Source organism: Parus major, chromosome 4, assembly GCF_001522545.3.
Source record: "Parus major isolate Abel chromosome 4, Parus_major1.1, whole genome shotgun sequence".
NCBI lineage: Eukaryota > Metazoa > Chordata > Aves > Passeriformes > Paridae > Parus > Parus major.
In genome coordinates, this window is record NC_031771.1 from 39,797,225 (window position 1) to 39,820,060 (window position 22,836).

At 35.1% G+C, this 22,836-nt stretch overlaps 1 protein-coding gene across 14 annotated transcripts in view; it reads right to left on the minus strand.

Moving 5' to 3' along the window:
* Positions 1 to 22,836, minus strand: part of SLC7A2 (solute carrier family 7 member 2) — a 61,133-nt gene that overhangs the window by 8,878 nt on the left and 29,419 nt on the right. For 4 of the 14 annotated variants that reach the window (XM_015623859.2, XM_015623858.2, XM_015623860.1 and 1 more), the window contains exons 2-12: positions 20,513 to 20,903; positions 19,127 to 19,282; positions 16,074 to 16,239; positions 15,591 to 15,727; positions 14,728 to 14,950; positions 12,880 to 13,019; positions 8,915 to 9,017; positions 7,479 to 7,678; positions 7,023 to 7,189; positions 6,352 to 6,460; positions 1,113 to 5,774 (exon numbers count right to left, since the gene is read on the minus strand). In XM_015623859.2, the coding sequence (XP_015479345.1) occupies positions 5,596 to 5,774; positions 6,352 to 6,460; positions 7,023 to 7,189; positions 7,479 to 7,678; positions 8,915 to 9,017; positions 12,880 to 13,019; positions 14,728 to 14,950; positions 15,591 to 15,727; positions 16,074 to 16,239; positions 19,127 to 19,282; positions 20,513 to 20,888 (1,956 nt within the window). In that variant the 5' untranslated portion in view covers positions 20,889 to 20,903 and the 3' untranslated portion in view covers positions 1,113 to 5,595. Of the gene's footprint in view, positions 1 to 1,112; positions 5,775 to 6,351; positions 6,461 to 7,022; positions 7,190 to 7,478; positions 7,679 to 8,914; positions 9,018 to 12,331; positions 12,469 to 12,879; positions 13,020 to 14,727; positions 14,951 to 15,590; positions 15,728 to 16,073; positions 16,240 to 19,126; positions 19,345 to 20,512; positions 20,904 to 22,836 lie in introns of those variants that run through there. The other 10 variants (XR_004496927.1, XR_004496928.1, XR_004496931.1 and 7 more) reach the window with 9 other exon arrangements.

A 22,836-nucleotide genomic window follows, 5' to 3' on the forward strand; every position in this document is an offset into this window, starting at 1 on the left:
ATATTTAAAGCGACATATTCCTTTTCCCTATGCTAATGTATACAAGGAAGAAAGAAAATTATTTTATGAATTTTTCGTGTCCTACTTTACAATAGGCATGCATGAAAAACATTTTCATTTACAGCCATCAGAAAAACTAAGGTAAACCTTCATGTGATGATCCCAGTCCTTCACATGAGTAAGCCGACATATTAAATATATCTTTTCATGTAATATTGTAAATATTTCAGAATGACTCATCCTTATTTAAATAGTGGCCCTATTCCACTGCTTCATGGGACCAAGATTTTCAAGACCAGTCTTAGTACATCTGGATGTACAATAAGGTGATTATTAATAATTTGATTACTATTTTATAATTCCTTGTAAATAATATACCTTGGAAAAAAAACTGTCATATTCTGTGAACAAAGATGACTACTCAAATGTCTTTGAGAACAGTGCCAGATAATAATCATGCCCTGGAAATAGGGTTCTGTGTCCAGACTATTGCTATCCATTGCCCAGACACATGCTTTTATTTTCTTGCTATACTCACACTACTATTCAATGTTTTGGGGTTGGTTTGTTTGGGGTCTTTTGGGGGTTTGGAGGTCTTTTTTTGTAGGATTTGATTGTGTTGTTAATGTTGTGGTTAGTTGATTTGGTTTCGGTTTTTTCACAAAAAGGGAACAAGGGGACGATGAGTTTATTCATCCAAGTCTGAGGCTGGGTGAATACCAGGACAAGGCTTGGTGCTCCAGGGAGTTGAGCATGAATGCTGAGGGCTATGCACCCCCTCTGGAAATCAAACCTAACATCATCTCTGGTTTGGCAGTGTAACACAAAATGCCCAAATCAAAGGCTGTTATTCTCTATTTCACTGTTTCTTCAGTGCTTGGAAGCAAGACGAAAACAAACGCTGCATGCATCCTCATCTCCAGACCATCTTCTCATTTAAACATAAGACATGGTTGTGTTTTCCCCTCTATACTGTGTTATCATGTTATTTATTTTAAATGTGCTATGATGTGTATAATATCATTAGATATCTGACATACTCAATTTCAAGTCATTATTCTATTTTAATGTTAACTAAAACTATAGCTGTGATTAAAGTTATGTCTGCTGTATGAAGGACATACAAGTGATATTCAACTTTATTTAAAAATATGGAACAAATGCACAATTGTTATCCCACAAAGCACATTTTACAGTAAATGAGGAGCAATGTAATTTCCATTAAAATTTGGAACTAAGGTAACTAAAAATGTCACTGATAACAATTCTGTTGTAAAGTGGGGAAAAAAGCACCATATTCTTAAATACAAGCATTTTTACATTCATAAAAATTCAAGACTTGATTTTGGTAGGGCACTTCAAAGAAATACAGATTTGTAGTTTAAATTGCATAAATCATCCTATCTATACTTTAAATGCTCAGCAGCATACAATACAGAAATAATCATTAAAATGTACATACAAACAGAAAGAAAAGATGAATATGAACGCTAATGTTTTTTAAAATGATGCACACATAATTGTTTTTAAAGATATGTAAAGCATATTTCATGCTTTACTTTCTGGTACCACAAAAGAAAAAAGTTCTCCTAAATAATCAACTCCTTGTATTCTGACTCCAAGTAAACTTAGTGAAGCTGGAGTTGACCTGGCACAAGGCTCATGAAAACATACAAAAGCAACAGAATTTTTCCAACTGACAATAAAATATATATATATACACACATACAGCTCTTTGTAATGCATGTCTACATGTCTATGCACAGAAATCCTTCAACTTAGCTCATGTTAAGGAGTTTGATTTCTAAGATCAAATGGAAAATAGATCAGTACCTGGTAAATGCATTATATTTAGCTTTGAAAAGGTCCAACTATTAAAAATGCAGAGGTCCTCAAAACACATACCAGAAAGAAATACTAAAGGTACAGGAAATTAAAAACAAACACAAAGATCCTAGGCTATATAAAATACCATCCACACTTTCTGTAGAATATATATTTGCTTAACACTGAGTAACCTCAGTGCCTTCAGTGAGCATACTATAATTTGTACAGACTTACCAGCATGTCTAGGAAGAATTAGGGCCCAAGAGCATTAAAAAGGTGCTTTCATTCTCTTTTTTATGCCCTCAAGTAAGACATGCCAGCCTTCTTTTGAATTAAATTCCTATTGTAAGAATGTGCCTCAGTGTCAAAGGCCTCATACCCAATTACACAGTCCCACACAGGTTTCCTGCACTGTTACCACCTCAGAATGTTTAAGGCACATTGATACTGACACTTATTAAAAATTCTGTGAAAACACTATGTCTTATATTTCTTAAATATAGATTTATTTTTTTTTTCATAAATTTTAGGGGAAGGGTGACATGACTCGTACATTTATCATGTAATAAAACACAGAATATATATTTAAGCTTTACCAAGTTTTGCCTCTAAATTCATTGTATCATTTGATGTCTCTAGATGACACATATCAATTCTTACTTAAGTACATAAGTAACTCTGTATCACTACTGTTGACATTTACTGCTGATAGTTCTCCAACAGCAGGTAATATAAACGGCTTTAACACTTGGTAACATAAGCACAATATGACAGATTTCAGGAATCTGACCTGCATTTCTTGCGCAGGAAAAAGCATCCTGTTATTAACAGAATAATTTTTGTACCGTCAGAAAGAAATGTACCGTGATAAATGTTATCCATGATAACTGACAATGAAATCTAAGTTACTTCATAAAACTTCCCACTGCAGAATTAGGACTATAATACCACAGGAAGATCACTTTAGTTAACATGAATAATTTAGAAACAAAAATTAAGTTTATGAGAATTTTTTTCTACAAGGGAAGTAAAAACCCAGTAAGCTACCTTCAAAAGTACATATTTTGTATTAATACGTACCATTATTATTTGCACAGAACAATTTACAATATCAACAACACTGTTAAAAAAACCAATGATTTCATTCCAATGGACTTGTGCTTTCAGCTGATCTTCCAGCAAGTACAGAGATAGAGCAAATGTGAGAGCAAAATCAGAATTTCTTGCATCCATTGCTCCTGTGTAAGGACTAGCATGGCTCATCCTTTGCTTCTGCTGAGCCCCATTAAAGCATCTGGAATTTTGACTGCATATACAAATGCACATCATATTTACTATATTTACCTGTATTACCATAATTACCTGTTTTCACTGAGACACTAATAATGACTATACACACATATAAATAAATTTTGCACATTTGAAGCAACTAAGAGTACATAATGACTTTAATTTAATATTATATCTCATTAGTTATGTGGGTAGTTCTGGTACTGAAGCTCCTCCCATCTGTCTTAGCAACACTTGGACAGGCACATCCTATTATTTAAAAATAATTAATTTCCCTAACAAGGGGGGAGAAATACAAATGAAAGGGGAATCTGTCAATACACAAAGTGCTGACACATTCATCAGGTAAATAAGCTAGAAAATATACTTTCTTTAATTTTCTCCAGAGGCCTTAGCTAGCACTTGCTTTAGTCAGAAGCTAATTATACTGGCGGTATCCATTCAAAGAAAAAGTCCAGTGCAATACAGAAATTATTTTAACCAGTACATCAAATTCACTGTGGGTTAATTTCAGACAGATGCGTATGTGTGACAGGTGTGCACATGCATTCCCTATGAGGGAATGGAGGCTTCCTTGCACATCACAGAACAGCAGCAGTTTGTGTCTTGGGAACTTAACTGGCCTGCTCTGTGGCATCAACAATCATAGCAAAACATAAGTCTGTGCTTCGCACATGCTGAGATGTGGAAGGAATTGTAAGAGCTGTATTTCACTGTAGGCTTGTAAAGACATCACACAAAAGCTTCACATGGGCACAGCTGACTTGTCCCACAGCAATGGCTTTTTTGAAGCTGAGGATTTAAGACTACTGGGAAAGAAGTAATTTTAAGATTAAAAAGAGCGACTCATTGCTCTGAAAAATTTTCTCTCTGAAAAAGGAGAGAGTCAGAAGCAGCCTAACTAGTTCTTTTTTTCGTTCTTTTTTTTCATAAAATTCCAGCTGTTATGAAAAGGTGCTCTTCACTGTAAACCAACATAGCTCTCACGGCATCTAAAGTTCTTATACCTAACAATAGAGATTAATACCAATGGTTAGTACCAGCAACAGATTGCAACTCTCCATGACAAAGTCCAAGACAGTTCTTTCTCTAGGAAAGGATTTTTTGTAAATATATTCTTGAAAAATGACTTGATAATGTGGAATCCTTCATGGGACTTGAACCTACTCCTTGCTGAGAAAAAGTGTTAAAATACCTGTGTGCCTTTGACAGATAACATGACTTATGTTGAAAGAAGAACATTTTCTGGTTTTACCAGCATTAAAATAATTGTTTACCCAGCACTGCCACACCAGTTTGGTTCTCTACATAAATTAGCATTCAGACATCATACCCACATGAATGGATTTGTGGATGTAGGCTTGGCTCACAAAAAAAGTGCTACACTAACATACTTTTAAGGCTTAATGAAGCACTGAAATACTGTTTTGATAAGTTTTTTCCCCAAAGCCCAGACCTCTGGTTTTTTAACCTCCACTACCATCTGAAAAGAAACCTGGGATTTTGTGCATTAATTTTTCTTAGAAGAAGCAATGTCTAATGCGAATCTCAGCAATATCAGTTCTGGAACACGTATAAAGGAGAATATATAGGAAAAAAAATGAGTAGTAAGGAGGAAAACTGGATGACTGCTTCAGGTAAGTACCAAATTATTTAGTCAGATGAAATTCTGGCCCTTCTGAAGTCAAAAGCACAAAATTGCTAAATCATTTTTGTTTGCCGCTATCCAGACTGTAACCAACAGATTATTTCCCAGATGACTTTGCAGAAAACAAGAGAGCTTCTCTTGTATTATTCTATACAAACAGTGTCCTTCAAAGAAAAGGCATGCACTTAAGTAGAAATCTTAAATGCTATTTAGAGGGACTAAAAACTTTTGAAGTATCTTCACTGAGTTCTCCATGACTATGGATGAATAGTCATGTTTAGTAAAGATAAGCAACTACTTCTTTTTACATAAATAAATGCTCCTCTAATTTTTACAAAGTATCTAATCCATACAATTACCATTCATTTTGCAAATACTTTCCAGGGCTGTATGAATGTAATTTATCTCCGATGAGTTACTGCAACAGAAAAAAGACAATTTAGATTGTTGCCAAAACATGTACCAAAGATAAGGTGAAGGTATGAAAGGCACATATGCTCACAATGCATTGTCAAATACTCAGAACTTCTTGCAGACAGTTCTAAAATTCTTCATAACTGATGACTGCCAGTGATTTTGGATGACACTTCAAACAATGTCTCCAAATTTTTGCTTACCAAAGGGTACCTTTTTTTCTTTTAAATTTAAATATTAATCTTCATGATGTCAGTTCTGAAATGATGAAGATGGATTAGCAGCTTGTCCAATATATCAGTTAGGTTTTGTAGTAAACACTTTCGAGAGGTACATGTTGGCAGAAAGCTTCTGAAATTTCAGTCTGCAAGTAAAATTCCAATTGAAGGTTTAAAAGATTGGTGTGTTTGGAGAATTTAACATTCACTTGTACTTTCATGTGGAAGAAATTGATCTCTTTCATTTGCATTTTCAGGGTCATCCACTGGGTTCTTTTCTTGCATCCCACTATTTTCTGAAAAAGAATCATCATCTCCATTGCCACGATGACCTTCAACACTGTGTCTGATGCCATAAGCAAAGTAAATGAGGAAGCCTTCCAAAAGGAAATAAAAAAGTTCATAGGGTTTTCAGGCAAGTAGTGCATTAAAAAGTAAATATTTCTCTCTGGCTGAACAGATTTCTGCAAAAAAATTTTCTTCTTCAAATATCTGAATCAGAGCTCATGCTTCAGGTCTTCCCTGTGTCTACAGGAAATTCCAGTACATCATTTTTGCATAATAAAATGTTCTAATAAGTTATGGAAACTATTATCTCTAATTTATGTGTAGGTGGAATTAATACCATTTCCTAGATCTATAAGAAGACAGACTGATATACTTTCTTTATACAGGGAAAAAACCTGTTACAAGCAAGTTTCTACATAATTTTGGCTACACTTACTAGGAAAGAATGACTTACTGGAATTCTTCCTATTACCTAAAAACTATATTTGTAATTTTGACTGCAAAGAAATACTTCTTCTGAAGCATGCTCTTTCTTTTGAGTAGAAATATTAGCTGAATTTTATTAAATCACAGAGATTTTTTCAAATATTTGAAGGAAAATAATGTTTTGAAATCAAGAGCTCTAGTCTATGAAGTCACTGAAATAAATAGAACACCAATACATACCAAGTAACATCCAGAAGCTAAATCTCATCCAGGTCTCCCCACTTAATTGTACCATCAAGTAAATATTTACCAGTATACTGAACGATGGCAAAAATGGCAGTAGTGGAACCTAAAAAGAAATATTTAATATGTTTCTGTTAAACATATTTTTTTTTCATATCACACTTCAGCTAAGTAACACAAACTAGAGGTAACATATAATCACTAATAAAGAATTGAATTTTTGCTCTTATAATGTAGTGAAATTTTCACTGGATTTAACCAACATTTTCTATAGATCTTAAACTTTTAAAATACATTATGTTTAATATACATTCTCTAAGGCTACAGACATCTTTCTAGTTTGTGCAGAACATATACTAATGAATTCCTGTCTTTACAGCTGAAAAATATCTCTCTTATTCAGAAATGCTCCCCCAGCTCCACCAGATTCCTTGATCTTCATCATTACATTATTTCCATAGAATATCTGATCTTAGAACATAAGTTAAAGTGCAAAATGAAAGGACTTATACTCTGTATTAGGTCCAAAGGATTGCAGATTACACAGACAAATGATTGTACACTCATCAGTTTCTGTCTTCTTTTCCACCCTTTAAGTTCTCTCTCCCACACATTAGAACCCATCCAAACCTCTCATCAGAGAATAACACAGAGAATAAGTTATTCACCATAAAGGCTACTTTCTGCTGGTTCTGAGGCTGCCTTTGGATGAGAAGAATGGTAACTATGAAGGATATCACCAATAAAGCAAGTAGGCCAATACTCCAGGGCTCCAAGTTAGCAATGAAATGAATCCCATATGTAATGAGGACACTCAAGCCACAAATCAAGCAAGCTGTATGAAAAACAAAATTACAGAAAGAGGTCACTTAATCTCTGCGTTGAAGAGAAAGTGACTTTTAAGAAGAGTGATATCAAGCTTCAACATGTACTGTTGTTATGAATATGTTTAATTATATGAAAATGACTGCAGATTAGATCAATTCATCAAGAAGGATAAAAGCAGAGAAAGACACATGTATGGCTGAAAGAAGGCATGTTATCAGTAGATTTTTAATTATTTCTTTGGTATAATTCCACTGTAAATGGAATGCATGCCTGAGTTTGGACAGCCCAATACTTACCTAAGAGGCCCACCAAAAAGTTAACTATAGCTGCAGTCTGCTCAGTCGGTAAACTGGATGGATTAATCAAGGCCTGAAGATGGAAGCGATTCTCTTCTATCATGTTTATCTGTGACTCACTTACTGCAGATTCACTTCCAGCTGCAGCCAAAGCTGCTTTTTCTGGAGAGTGTTTTGGTTCTTCATAGGTGGGTTGGTACCTACTCATAAAACAGAAGAACAAAAAAACATTGATCATAATTCCAGATTTGAAGTAATATGACTCTAGGAATGTACTGAAGTACTAATTTTTTTTCAGTAGACCATTAGAACTTCCCAAGTTACAACTGCATTGAAACAGCATTATTAGTCACTATCATATATAAAAATTCTATGGCCAACTCACTTTTTGGATTGGTTTGTTTGGACATTTTAAAATTTTGGCAGTTTTTTAAGCTACCTGAATGCACCAATATCTCAAATAAATGACCAGTCCTGTACAGAAAGATAGGACAGGGTCTGGTAGACAACAGCAAAGGAAGAGTAAGGGATCTTATTTCTGACTTGCTTCCCATACTATAAGAGGCTTCTAACTGGCATTGACCAAAAACTGGCATCCACTTTGTTAGCTTTTAAGTGCATTTTTATAAATACATAAGGTATTAAGGTCCTTTTAAAATAAATAGGCTTCTCTTTTAAAGTGTGAATTATTGCAACAATGAATTTGAGCTGAATTTAAACTGTTACACTTTTCAAAGTTAATTACTTAGCCTCAAGTAATACAGGCTGACTTCTTAAAATAAAAAGAGCAATACACAATAAAGTGAGCTGTAGCTAGTCATACCTAATTCCATAGCCTCACAAAAATGACCAATACCAGAGTTTTACTGAAAAGTAAATAATCAAAGTTATTACTTTCATTTACTTTACTGAGAAGGAAAGTATTTATAATCTCACATATTGAGAGATAATATTTTAACTCTCTTCTAGGGCTACCACATCTTAAAACACTTTTCCAGTCCCGTATTTCTGACTAGGAAAATACAAAGTAACTATTTGAACTTGTTCATCCTGTGAACCACCTAGAACACCCACACCTTTCACATATAGTCCCCAAAATGCAATATGCCTGATGTAAAGCATAGATGCTATCCATATACAAGTATCATTCACTGAATTCTATACTCAAACTTATATTTAGTACCTTTGGGACTAATGCTTGGACCAATACTTCTTCTGGAAAATAAAGGGTTTCTAGATTTCACCAGAAGCTTAACCCAACTCACAGCCATACATATGTAACAATATACCATTGTTTTCTTTGAGGAGTCAATGCTTAGAAACCATTTATATGTTTACAGCTACTGGCTATCTAGCAGAAAACATGTCTTCTCTTTATTTACTGAACAACCCAAAAAAACCCCCACAGTAGAATACAAAGGATGTTTTTGGCTCACCTAAGAATGAGGACACAGGTTGCCACAAGGGAGTAAGCAAGAAGTGTCCCAATCGACATCATGTCCACTAAAGCCTTTAGGTCAAACAGAAATGCCATTACAGCTAAAAAAAGAAAAGAAATGGGAAAAATTCCAGGAGACTGACATAGAATTGTAGAATCATTCACACTGGTAAAGAAGTTTAAGATCCTCAAGCCTAACTGTAAGTGCCAAGATTAATATTATAGATATATTAAGCTAAGATTTTAAAATCTGTCCAGTGTAACTTACTGTTTTACTGACAGCAATATGAGCAAAATCACGATAATCCTTAAAACCACATTTTTGAAGCTACTGCTAACATTGCAAATGTAATTCCCTACAGCTGGTAATCTCATTCATATAGGTAGGCACTGATGAGTCATACAGTCATGCTGCACAATCAAATGCTCATATTGGACTTTTTCAGCTTTAAGTATTTGCACAGATATTGTTGAATTTGGGCCACATTAAAAATACATTTTTATAGAATGAAATTCAGATCCTGCGGCAGAATCTCATCAAAGCTGAAAGGATGGATCCCACTGCACATCTGAGAAAAAGTCATTGTGATGTAAAATTTCTGCTGAGCTGGGAAAGAGCTCTACATGAAAAGGACTTTCAGGAGTTGTCTCAAACAAAATAGTTTTGTGGGAATTTTTTAATGGTTATCTTAATAAAAATAGTTTTCAATTCACCCTCAGGAATGAGCAGTAACATTGCTCAAGAATTAATATTTTTATATCACTGAACTTAGAGCAGAAACTTCCATGACAGTGGAAGTAATTATAGAAATCTTGTGTTTATAAAAGCTAATGCTACATTCATTTGGAAATTCTGGAATATCTTTTTTTGGCTATGCTGTTTTCACACAGAAGCATTATTAATAAAGAAATTAGGAGAAGCTAATCAGTAATGAAAAGCTAATTTCAATTGATTTGAAAAGTTGACATGTGAATGATGACATGACATTTGAATGATGACATGGGCTCAAAGAGCATCTTAAAATATTTGTATTTTATTAATGTTTTTGAGAAGAAGATTTTTTGAATCATCAGTAATCTCAAACTCAAAAGAAACTATTAAATGTCTTTTTAGATGCCTATATAGTGTTTATACACTGTATACACTGTGTATATATCCAAATTATTTTATATTCAAAATTAATTATGATTTTAATATAGAATTTTTATTTAAATTTTAAATATTTAAAACATTTATAATTCTATATGAAAATATTTATATTTCATATTTATGGTATGCATTTATTCATGTATTTGTAAACAGCTGCCTACATGCACAAACACATGGACACATGCTTCCCTGGTATTTGATCCAAAATGTGATTTCCTGAAAACGGGACTCCTGGATTACAGAACTTTAACATAACCTGAGAGTCTCTATTTCCAATTAAGAAAGACCATCCTGTTTTCTTTAATGAGAGTGGACATTCCTAAATCCAAAAAGTAATTTGCAGTGTAGATTTTTTTAATACCTCTCTGCTTTTTATGCTCTGAAGAGCAAAGCTGAGGAAGAACAGAACCTACTAAAACCTCATGTACAATAGCTATATTTAATTTTTAATCCTAGGTTTAAAAGGCTACTCTGTAGCCTGGACATTATTTAACTTCAGAAACAAAGTGAAAAATGTCTGCAAGTTTCTTCTTAGTAGTTCTTCTCTACTAAAATAAATAAATAAATAAATAAATAAATAAATGGCAGAATATTTCTTTTTCCACCTTTCTTAATTTTACTCTAAGAGACAACAGTAGGTCCATTTATGGTGAAAGTGGACTGACACCAAAATATTCTGCCGTGTGCAAAGGTGTGCCATGGTGATTACCACCGGTGGAAAGGTCAGTCACATCATAACACGTGAAGGTTGCCTCAGCTGTAGTCTTGACTTGATAACCTTAATTAAATGTCTTATCTCCTTAACATTTCTTACAGCTGTAAAACTATTCATGCTACAAATGCATAGAAAAGTCAGATAATATAAGCTGTCACATACATCCAGAACTATTCTATCAAAACTGTTTATGACCACAAAATATCAAATATGGATTTTTTAAAAAAAAAAAAATAGAAGAAATTACTCTTTCTCCAGCAGTAGGTAAAGCTGTTTTCCAGTGTTGATGCACCAAATTCCCCGGATTGTCTAAAAGCAGTCCAATGTCAGCTGCTGCAGAGCTACAGACAGGGCTGTATAACTGTATCAATCATTTTCCCAGCTGGTAATACACTATTCTTTCTTCTTATCATAACTGTGATTTCACATAAAGATCTTGATTTCATCCCACAAAACTGCACTTCCAAATTCTTATAGGAGAATACGTCAATAAGATAAATTCAAATAAAATTAAGTTGAAATAATAAAAGTAATGCTATGCAATCTATTTTTACTCTGGCCGAAGAAAAGGGAACTGATAATAACGCTTCATGTGGGAACTATCTAGACAATGACTGTGTTTTTCTGATCTATTGTCAAGTATGCAGTGTGAGCAGTTCCAGTCTCCTAGCATCTGAGGATGATCCTGACTATAAATAAAAATATTATAGTCTCATGCCTCAACCTCTTATTCGAGATTACTTTTAGGCAAGGTTGATAAAAGTTCTAAGGCATATATTTGATATTTGAATTACTTAAAAAACATATTTATTTGCCTTTGAGCTAAATACTTCTAAAGCTTCCAGTTCTCCTGGGCAATTAGACATCCCACTAAAATGACGATGAAATTTGGGCATAGCTATACGTACCTCTGCAAGAAGTATGAAGAAAAGTGAGAGTTGTACGTTAAGAACTTATAAGGAGTTGGCAATGGTTCCCAAAATATATGTAGGCATGTCTGTGTATACATATATGTGCACATGAGACCCCAACACACATATGCCCTCAACCACAACTTGGTAAGCCTATACAACAACAACCATTTTCTTTGGAAGAGAATTTAAAAAAAATCTTTGTAGTTTACAAAAAAGTTGATCCCGCTGCAAATGTAGTTTTTTTCCTTATATCTCATAATAAAAAATGTGACAGTTATTTCCCCCCCATTATAGATGGGACAAATATATTAGGTCTACATCAGACAAGAAAGCCCTCTCAGTAGAGCATTAGCCTAAGGGACTCAGATTAAGCAACAAGCTTATTCACCATACAGGGGTTAATATAAAAAAAAATAAAAAAAATAAAAAAAAAAATTGAATTCTGTGACATTAAGGTCATCACCACCACCATGATTGGCTTGATCTGGAGTTCTTACACCCATTGATTACTCAGTAATTTTGTTCCCATTGTACATGCAAGGGAAGTTAACAAGCAGCCCTTTTCAAAAATATACCATGCACGTGCATAGAGTGTTGAAATCTCAGTTTTAAGTAACACGGGCTTTGAGAGCTTACCAGAGATGACCCCTGTTGTCAAGGTGGCAGGAACTGGTGCCTGCCTCTTATTCACTTTGGCAAGAAAACTAAAGAGTAAACCATCACGTGCCATGGCAAACAGAATTCGGGGCAAAGGGAACATAGAGCCGAGAAGACTAGAACAGAAAAATGTATAGTTCAAGTACAGGTTATTAAAAGCACAATGCTTTACTGGTAAACCCAGCTACACAAAAAGAAAGCTTGGAGGAGTTAATGGGTTTAGGTATAGTTTTGTTTAGGCTCTGTGTTGCTGCTCTTGGGATTTTGTTTGGTCGACTGATGTTCTTGGTTTTGGGTTATTGTTCATTTTGACCCTAGGCTTTGAAAGTACTTGAGTAAAACCAACAAGTAAAAATCTTGGTAGAGGTAGAGAAAAGTTTTACTGGTATACTACTTCACCTAGCAACAAGCAAATTTGATCATTTCAGTCCAAAGCAAATCAAAGCTGCACAACAGTGGTTTATTTCCATATATGCAACATGTTTAGCAGTGCACCTTTCTTCACAAGGATCAACTCTTAGTCTCACCTGCTACTGCACCAGACGATAGAGTAGCAACTAGTGGGGTCTTCGTTTTGGAATTGATTTGAGCTAGACATTTGAAAAGCAACCCATCCTTCGCCATAGCATAGATTACACGTGGTATTGGGAAAATGGATCCAAGAAGACTGAGTAAAAAGCAAACACATGCAACATGGCAAACACAATTCATGCAGAATTGTATTCGTGGACAAGATAAAAAAATGTTAATTAATGGCACATAGAGAAACAAAACGTATGGTTGTAAGACAAAACCAGAAAGCCCCATAGCCCAAGGTACTACAGATCAGACACAAATAGATTTTTTTTAACTGCAAAGATGATTTATTATTATTAAATTAATTTAGGTAATGAAATTTCTTCATCAGACAGAATCCAAATTAACAAGACAATTCTTGCCATCACCGTAGTTCTTGGTTGTTAATGGACCAGGAATATGTTCTAGATCACACTAACTATGCAATTAAGCTTTAGTCTTCCTGGAGAAAGTCTGTCAGTCAGCAGCAACAAATAAATAAGCATAAGCAGTATCCCTAACACTCTATATTTCCATGTAAGCCTGCTGATTAACAGTAATTCAAAGTAAGCACCATACAAATTTACTTGGGCAAATTAATTATTTTGATTAAAGCACCTCTAGGCAAGCTCCATTAAGACTTTTCTTTGGAAGAAGTAAAGCTAATTTTATTTAGATTTGTTATTAGCAGAACACATAAAGCTTTTAAACCATTGATAACTTGAAGCTCTTAAACATTCTTCTTAAATTAGGTGGTTCCTTTCTCTCAAAAAGAAATACTTTTAATTAAGAAAACAAAATGTGAAATCATAGTGAGTATAACCTCTGCAGCAAGCACACAGGTTTTTAACCAGGTGAAGGGTTTCCTTTCCTTCTTTAGAGAAACAGCTATATCACTTAAAGAAGGTACAGCTCTTACATACTACAGGTGCTAGGTACATCCAGTAATGCTTGTGAGACACAAGTATGAAGGGCAGAGAGGAGAGAAATTTTATTGCAAATGAACTGATTTTGATTTATGAGTGTATCTTTCTCAAAGAAGCTCAAGAAAATGACTCCTTACCTACATAAACTCAAGTAAAAGATTGGCATCAGCATTTTTCTACCCCTAAATTCAAGTATCAAGCAATTTTCTATCTTATTAAAGTGTTTGTATCATATTACAATGGGGTGTAATATATTCGAACACATACTAATACATATTGTGCCCTCGCTGATCTTTTTAACCAAAATAATATGTTAAGGTTACATTCACAGTTTCACAAAGAGTAATAAATTATAATATTTTCATAGCTATAATCTACATCTCAAATACCCACACAGAAACCACAGGAAGGGATGATGTCAGAAGACAGACTGGCTACTGGAGGAAAACAGAGACAGCCAATGAAGATGAGGAGTGCAGCTACTTAATCATGTCTTCAATTTTGCCTGCAAATACACAGTGCCCATAAAGCTGCTGAGTCACTGGGAATGGACAGAGCAAAAGGACAAATGGGTGAGGTTGACTTTGTCAATTAATAAAGATAACTTGCAGGTCATATGTTTGAAAAGACTTACTTATATTTAAAAAAAAAAATTGGCGCAGTAAGTTTCTGCCAAAGAGGTAGAGTTCAATAACAGTACAGTTAAAAAAAAGGAACCTAAATTAATACAGCTACTGTCATGTAGACCTGCTTAAGTTTAAGACTTGTTTATAATACTTATTATTAATTCTTTGCATGGACTGAGACTTCAAAATGAACACATGAACATACGTAAAAATGTAATATATTATTCATCAGCTTTTCCCAATAGAATTAGTATTTCAATGTCTTTACCTTGTAGACAAAGCACAGAGGGATCCCACTGCTACAAGATATTTAGCAGGACCCCATCCAACATATTCAAATGCTACTGGCAGAGGACTTTTCTCATCTAGCAGATAGTATGGCATCATAAGTGTCAGTGCAGCTGAAACCCCAAAATAGGCCATGAAGCAGACAAGTAGGGACACCACAATTCCTGCGGGTATGGCTTTCTGAGGATTCTTGACCTCTTCTCCTGAAAAGAAAAGAAAATGCCCCACCAAAAAAAAGAAAAGAAAATGCCCCTTCAGCTTTAAGAGATAACATCAAAGACAAATGACTTGTTAATCAAAGTCATGGGAATTGTATCCATAACAGAAGTTTTAAAAACCTGAGTAAAAGAAACTGAGACACACAGAACTCAGTATTTTGTTGTCAGAAATAGTGTTAAAAGAGTGGTAAATTAAAGGTCATAAAACACATTGTATATTCAGAGTACTCCAAGCCCATAATTTTTAGTTATTTACCTACACTGTCAATGTACTCATTCCCTATCAGCCATTAGGGAAGACAGAGAACCTTATCTCAGAGAAGTGTAAAAGTGAGCAGGTGATTAACATTATTCAAGCAGGAAAATTGCATACTAAGCACTTTCCAGACTTAGAAAGCAGCAATCATTCCTTTAGAAGAGGAATTAAACAAGCAGAATTTTCTCCTTCTTCTCAGAAAGACAGCCATGTTCAGGAATAAACTTATAATCATTCTACATCAACTGAAAGAGGTTTGGAAGCAAAGTAAGAAGAGTTGACAGATTATATTGTTTGTGATTCTTTGGGGTTTTTTTGCAAAAATCTCCCCACGCTAAACATATATACCCACACTTATAAATACTATACCAGTTGTTGCAATGCAGTCAAATCCAACAAAAGCATAAAAACAGGTTGCAGCACCAGCCAATGTTCCTGTGAAATGGTATGGCATAAAGCCACCATTCCCATACATGCTCGTCACGTTTTCATAGGATGAGCGGTTCCTATAAAGAACAAAAGTACAGCAGAATTACAATCTTTTTTTCTCATTATTGGTAGGATAAATACCTGCACCCTCCTACCCTTGAACTCTGAAAAAAAAGTTTAAATGTTCTCATCATGACAGAGGTCTGCTTTACAAAACTGAACGCAATGACATTTTTATGTCCAAGCTTGTAAGAAAGAAAAATAACAGCAAAAGGAAGAATATCTGAATCAAATAACTATCATCTTACTTGCTTTGAAGTTTGTGAGAAAACATTAAAACACCAACAGTGTTTATTATAATAAAGCATGTGTAAGAGAAAACTGCTTAGAATATGAGCAAGTAAATAGATTTTTAAAAATTACTCTATTACTGCCGTAAGGTTTCTGAGATATTCTTCACTTATCTTCCAGTTGTCAACATCACCTTTCACAAAACCAGAAATCATAACGAAGAATAGGACCAAGATGTTAATAGCAGTGAATATTTTATTCACCCATGCAGACTCTTTTACTCCAAAAGATAAAAGACCTGTAAAATAAAAATATTTTATAGATATGAATGGCCTATTATACTAATAAAATGGCATTTTAAAGAAGGGATACATGTAAAAGAAGGTGTGTGTACATATATATATATATATATATGTAAGTACTGTGAATAATACTGCAAAAGCATCACCAGATTTAAAAAAAAAACATTATCACAAACTTGCTAGACTTTTTCAATAGCATGACAACAGGAAAATATATTGGAAACTACAGAAGAGAAAGCTTCTTCTTTAAGTATTTAACAGTATTTTTAGCAATGGCTACATTCTACTTCTCTGAGATGCCGATCCATCTCTCTGTTTTATGCCATGGAGTAAGAGTAGTTACAAGAATTCTATGCTTTGTAAAAACAGATTGGTAGAATATATTCCTTACAGAAGAATTATCTGTTAGACTAAGAAAACAAGCACAATTATTAAATTAACAATGTAAATGATTGACTCTACATTTTTCAGGGCACATCCATCAAAGTCCTATGTCCTTGCTCATTAATAAAAGCTTTAAAAGAAATGCACGCCTCCTCTTTGCAACACTGATGCATAGAGATTCTAGAAAACAGTTAGACACCAAATACACATGGCTTTATATTACAGAGTAGAGCATTTAAACAAGCTAAAAGTTATTCCATCAGGATTCTATTTTATCATTAGATTTTTAATAGTTTTAAGTATTAAAGTTTAAAGCATTAAAGCAATTTAATGAAACAGGCAGTGAGCAGATCAGAAAAAATTAAATACAATTGGAAAGTTTTCACAAGTCTCTTGCACTCAAAGTATTACTATTAATATCACATACATACTTTCCCTCATTATTTAGAGATTAAGTCTGAAAATTTTAAGCCTCTCAAAATAAAGTCTAAAAAGTTTCTGACTTTGCTAATGAGATATTTGCTATCTTATCAGAACACAGAAATTATCTTGAGCTTCTAAACTTTTCTTCTCCAATGATATTTTTATTGAAATAGATGTATGCTTTCTTCAGCTCAGTTTTTGCCCAAAAGGCAGTGTCTCAATCAGCTTAATGCAGTGTGAATCATAGTATGTGCATTTTTAAAGCCCTTTCGTTATCCAAAAAAACAAAACACCACACAAAAAAACCCAAATCAAACAAAAAAAACCCTAAAAAAACAAACAAGAAAACCACAACAACAAAAACAAAACAAAAAACCAGAAAAAAACCGCCAAAGCCCAAACCCCAGATTTCTGTGTACTTTCCCTTGTGCTTCCCTCGTTCTGTAAAACATCACCTGCTACTCCTATGATTCAGCTTTACACAGCTCACAATCCAATTACTGTATCATGCCCCTTCTTTCAGCAGCTGGGAATTCCACCCAGTTCACTCACTGGGGGTTTGGTTTCCTATCACAGACACCTGGAGAGGCAATTTGCAGTACAAATGTGAAAGAAGGGAAGAAGAAATGATGGTAGGGATGAAAAGACAGGACACAAATGAAAACACAGGAGTGGTGATGAACAACAGGGGAAACATTTCCTCTTTTTTCAAGAGCTTCTAATTCTTATGTTCTGAAGCTCCAATGGGAGTGGAGAAAACATAAAAGATGTCAGCATCTAAACTAGGACTGTGTAGTTTGGTTTGTGGAATTTCAGTGCTCTCCTTTCAAGAGTGTTATTTTTTGCTCCTTTATTTGGAAGAGGAAACTGAAAGGTCCACTCCAGTTATATTCCACATTCATTCCCAACCCTCCTGAGGACATAAGGGTCTGAACTATAGATCCTATAGGCAGCTCTGAGCCACAAACATGACAGGATAGTGGACTAAACCTAGTCCTCTCCCAGGTCTTCCTAAGTATAGGAAGCCATTCTTTTTTGTACAGAGACCTAATAAGCCTTCAGATGCACTGGTCACTCATCCTAGCAGTAGGTAGAGCAGAAATGTTTTCCTGTGACAAAAAAAGAACCCACTCAGAACAAGAGAGCCAGAAAACAGGTTATAAACGTATAACTTAGTTTTACTTTCCAGAGAAGAAAAGCTCCTGCTTTGGTTTAATCCAAAGAGAGACTGAACATGACACGTACATGAGATATGGTTAAGCCTTCTACTGAATATTGAAAAGCTTCTAGTATTGCCTGAAAACAAGCTGTACACTTTAGAATACACTTCCTGCTTCCTTCACTTCCAGAGGCAGGCGGAACATTTCCACGTGGTAAATAATTGTTAAATGCAAAGATGGAAATAAGTTGCAGTATTTTTGAGCCTTCTGATCCCTCAAATAGCAGGTAGCTAGGGTCAGTGTTTGCAATTTAAAAGCACGATACATGAGTAAAGACAAAAACAGGACTTGGAAGAATAGACAGTAAAGGTTTACTCAGGTTTCAAACTAGGCTTTTGGTCTATATAAGTACCTTGGGGTGCCCTTTAGGTCAAATAAACTCTAGGATAAACAATTGAAGACTTAAAAAGGGGAACGTTATTATATACCAAATAAGTGAACAATTTAGATGGAAAAACCCCATTACAAATGGGTAATGCCCACTACATGTGCAATATATAATTTAAGGAGACCGCATCACCAAACTACAGAGCTTAACCTCCAGGCCACTCTGAAAGCATTTATTGGCAATAAAGCCATGAAAACACAGAGACTTGTGTAATTTTCCTGTTACCGTCAATCTCTATCATGGGTTTTATAAAAAAAGTACTGACAAGTGATTAATTCATGTCTCGGTTTCAAGAGAAGAGGGTGCATGTGAAAATTTTATTATATACATTTAATTAACAGAGCCATTCTGCCAATACCAAATGTGCCTCTGAACTTCTTTAAGGTGTTTCTGGTGAAAAACCCTAAAATTTAGCACTTTGATCTGTAAAATATCACAACCACCATAAACTAAATCGTACATTCTTACCCGATAAAAGTAATATAAGTAATACAGCGAAGAAGTCAGGATACTCTGCTAGTCCAGAGTAATTAATTTTGAAGTAGGCACTGAAGAAATGACCAATCCGTTTTCCAAGAAGTTCATCAAAGGTGCCACTCCAGGCTCTTGCTACACTTGATGTACCTTCATAAAACACATGCATGTTTAGGGTTTTACATCCCTACTGTGGGACACAGCTGCTTCTACTGAAAAAGAAACAAAACTTAGCTTGTTGCTACTTGTATTTGAAAAAGCAGGGCCTGTGATGTTTGTTTTGCTGAAGAATTTTTATGTTTAAGAATTTTGGTTATTAAATGGTAACAAGTTTTTCTAGAACTAAAATATACATTTTTCCCCTCATTTAGTCCTAAAATAGTGCAGACATTATTTCTGTGTCATTTATGCCTGATCCTGGAAGAAGCTTATTTCTAGAATTTCAATATGACATATGTTAAACAATAAAAAAGTAACGTAAGAAAGCACTTTAAGAATGAACGTGAAGGAAAGTTTGCCTACCTGTAATAAAGGAAAAAAAAACACTTTACTAGCAAGATATATACTACTGGAGTCTGAATTTAAAATTAATACTCTCTTGTGGTAAAGAGTGCATGGCCAAATACAATTTATTTATATACACTTCTCTCATTTAATACATTTTAATACAATACTGGGGAAGATCAGTTTTGTAATGATTTGAGTAACCATACTGTAGGCATACATCTAAAGCTAGGAATGCTCATACAGAATATAATAGAAATTTGGAACACATTATTCCTCCCGGAGGATTAATTTTTAAATCCAAAAATGTTATCCCTGCTGAAGCACTGAAATATCTATTTGACTGTGCCACATAAGCATTGATTTTATTCCCATCTGGTCAACTTTGTATTTTGTGGGATTACCTGATAGGACAGCAGTTAATTAGCAAAAGGATACAATAGTAAGTTAGTACTTAAACACCATGACTTTACTATAAGATACTATTGCGGAGTCCTTGTAAATGTCTTTGCTGTGTATATTCAGAAAAAAAATGATTCTCGATTTTACTGAGATTATTTTTGCTGAACAAGGATGGCAAGTAAGTCCTGTTTATTCTTGTGCATTATCACTGAATTGTCTGACACAATCTTCATAAAAGGTATGCGATTCATACCTGTTAAACTGTTACAAAAATAACTTGTAAAATCCCTGTTTGCAATGGTGAATGCACAGAAGGAAATAACCTAATCAAATTATTTTGGTTATTTCAACTCAGCAGGACTAAAAAGAAACAGGAGTTAAGCATAGAGACAGAAAAGGAAAACAGCCTTAAGACCATATGTTCTATCTGCTGTCTCAGATACCCCTGGGACCAGTGTTTGCTCTTAAGCTTACCTATAATATAGGATAAAATGAGATTCCAGCCAGTGATAAAAGCCCACAGTTCACCTACTGTAACGTAAGTGTACAAATATGCAGAACCAGTCTTGGGAACACGAGCACCAAACTCGGCGTAGCAGAGACCTGCCATCACAGATGCAAGGGCAGCAATGAGGAAAGAAACAACGATACTAGGTCCAGAATCAGACTTGGCTACTTCTCCAGCAAGGACATAAACACCAGCACCAAGGGTACTTCCTACGCCCAGGGCTATAAGGTCCAATGTTGATAAGCATCGGCACAACTTGGTGTCCTCGAGACTCTCGCCATCGATGTTCTTCTTCCGCACCAGACACCGAATAAAGGACAGAGCTGGTCCACAGGGCAACATGGCGGATGTAGAGCTCTGAAATAAAGGAAATTATATTTGCAGTATGCAAAAGGTAGTGCAGACTGTGGTAAAATACAATGGGAAAAAGTATTTGTGTGAAGAACTTTAATCACATCTACTCACTAATATATTCACACTGTTTTGTGACAATAAATAAGATGGCATGTGCTTTTTCCCCAGGAAACAACTTAGAGATATACTATTTCTAATTTTACATGTAGCACTTATGTCCCCAGGGAAAGAGATCCATTATCTTTAGGTTTATTACCTTGCCGTAAAAAAGAAAAAATGTTTCTAATTATCTGATAATGGCCACTTCTTAACCACTTCTAAAACAGAAGCAGCCTATTACCTCGTATATCATAGAGCCTTTTAAGATAAGGATCAACACCAACATAAATAAGGGGTTTGGGGATCTGAAACTATAACTATAAACAGAAAGAGTTTAAAATACATTATTCAATATCCTTTTGTCTTCAGATACATAGCTTTTGCCCTTAGAATTTGCCTCAGTAAGAACTGCTTGAAAGCAGATTAAAATAGAGTTTCTACTCACTCATGCACTGAAATTTCCCAGATCTAGTTATACTTACGAGAAATCTTGCACACCTCTGCCTAACAATCATCTAACAAAACCTGATAAGCTAACTGCTCATCCCATGCCAGCTGCAGCTCTTCAGCAGTCTGAGTGCCCGGCTCAGTGTGGGATGTGATCTGCTCTAGCACACAAGCTCAGAATCTGTGACCAACCTGGTTCTGGAGGCGAGCAGTACTTCTCTGGCCTGTGATATGAGTGCCTGCTAGAAACAGCAGGGATCCAGCTTCCCAACTAAAATAAATGGTCACTGAGGGTCCAAAGCTTCTGCTTCAGAGGGAGGACATGGGCATCCCATAGAAAATAGTATTTTAAAGAGGCAACATTAATAAAAGTTCTGTCTTTATGTATTTGTTTGAATTGTATTGTTGATGGCTAAGAGTATGGTAAGAATAAAGCAATACCATCTGTCTTCTTTCCAAACTGGTGTTTTTCTTTGCAACTCATACCACAAATATCTGTACTGTATGATTTTTTTAAGTGAAACCCTCCTGGGAACTGACATCCATTTCATTTAGTGGAAGATATTCTGCTGGTTTATTCCTTCCTGGTCTGTATCAGCTTCCTAGAACAGTAAAGGACATTTCTACTCACACTAGTTCAATCCATTAAAAGTGATGACTTCGTATTAAGATGCATAGCTCAATTAACAGTGTTTGATCCTAAAACAGAGAGTCGGAAGCAGAGAGTATCAGGAACTCTGCCATCCCTATACAAGATTGCTTGGGGAAAAAAAAAGTCACCTGAGACGAGAAAGAACATTTTCACCCTGTTGCTGTAATAACTCCCCAGGTACACTCAAACATGCCACTTCTGCCTTCAAAGAGCACCCTTAAGAAAAAAGGTCTCCATTCCCTTTTAAGTAAAGGGAATTTGACAATGGATAGTGAATGGACTTGAACAGCTGTGGACAGTGATGCTTAATCCCCTTAGATAGGTGGTATGTGGCCCAGGACAGTGGGAGGAGGCAGACCTGCAAGTTTCCAAAGCTCTGCTGAAATTAGGCAGTCCTTTCAGCACATTCGACTCCCAGAGACAAGAACCTGCCCATGGTACATTCACCAGTTACAGAACTGCGACGATATTCCTGTCGGTGGAGATCCACAATATCTTCTAAGGGAATTAGCATTGGACTGTACAGGCAAAGTTCCCTGCTGTGTCTCCTGAGATGCCATCTTTAGGAACAGCAGCCTTTCTTCGGGCCTGAGGCACTCCACTCCCACATAGCCAGGTTTATTTTTCCTGGGCTGTACTTAGACAAATATTCTGAGGCCACTTTTTTTTTCCCTAATGACAGTTCTGAAGCTGTAGCAACCACTTAGGATGTTATATTAATATGCTCATTAGTCTGCA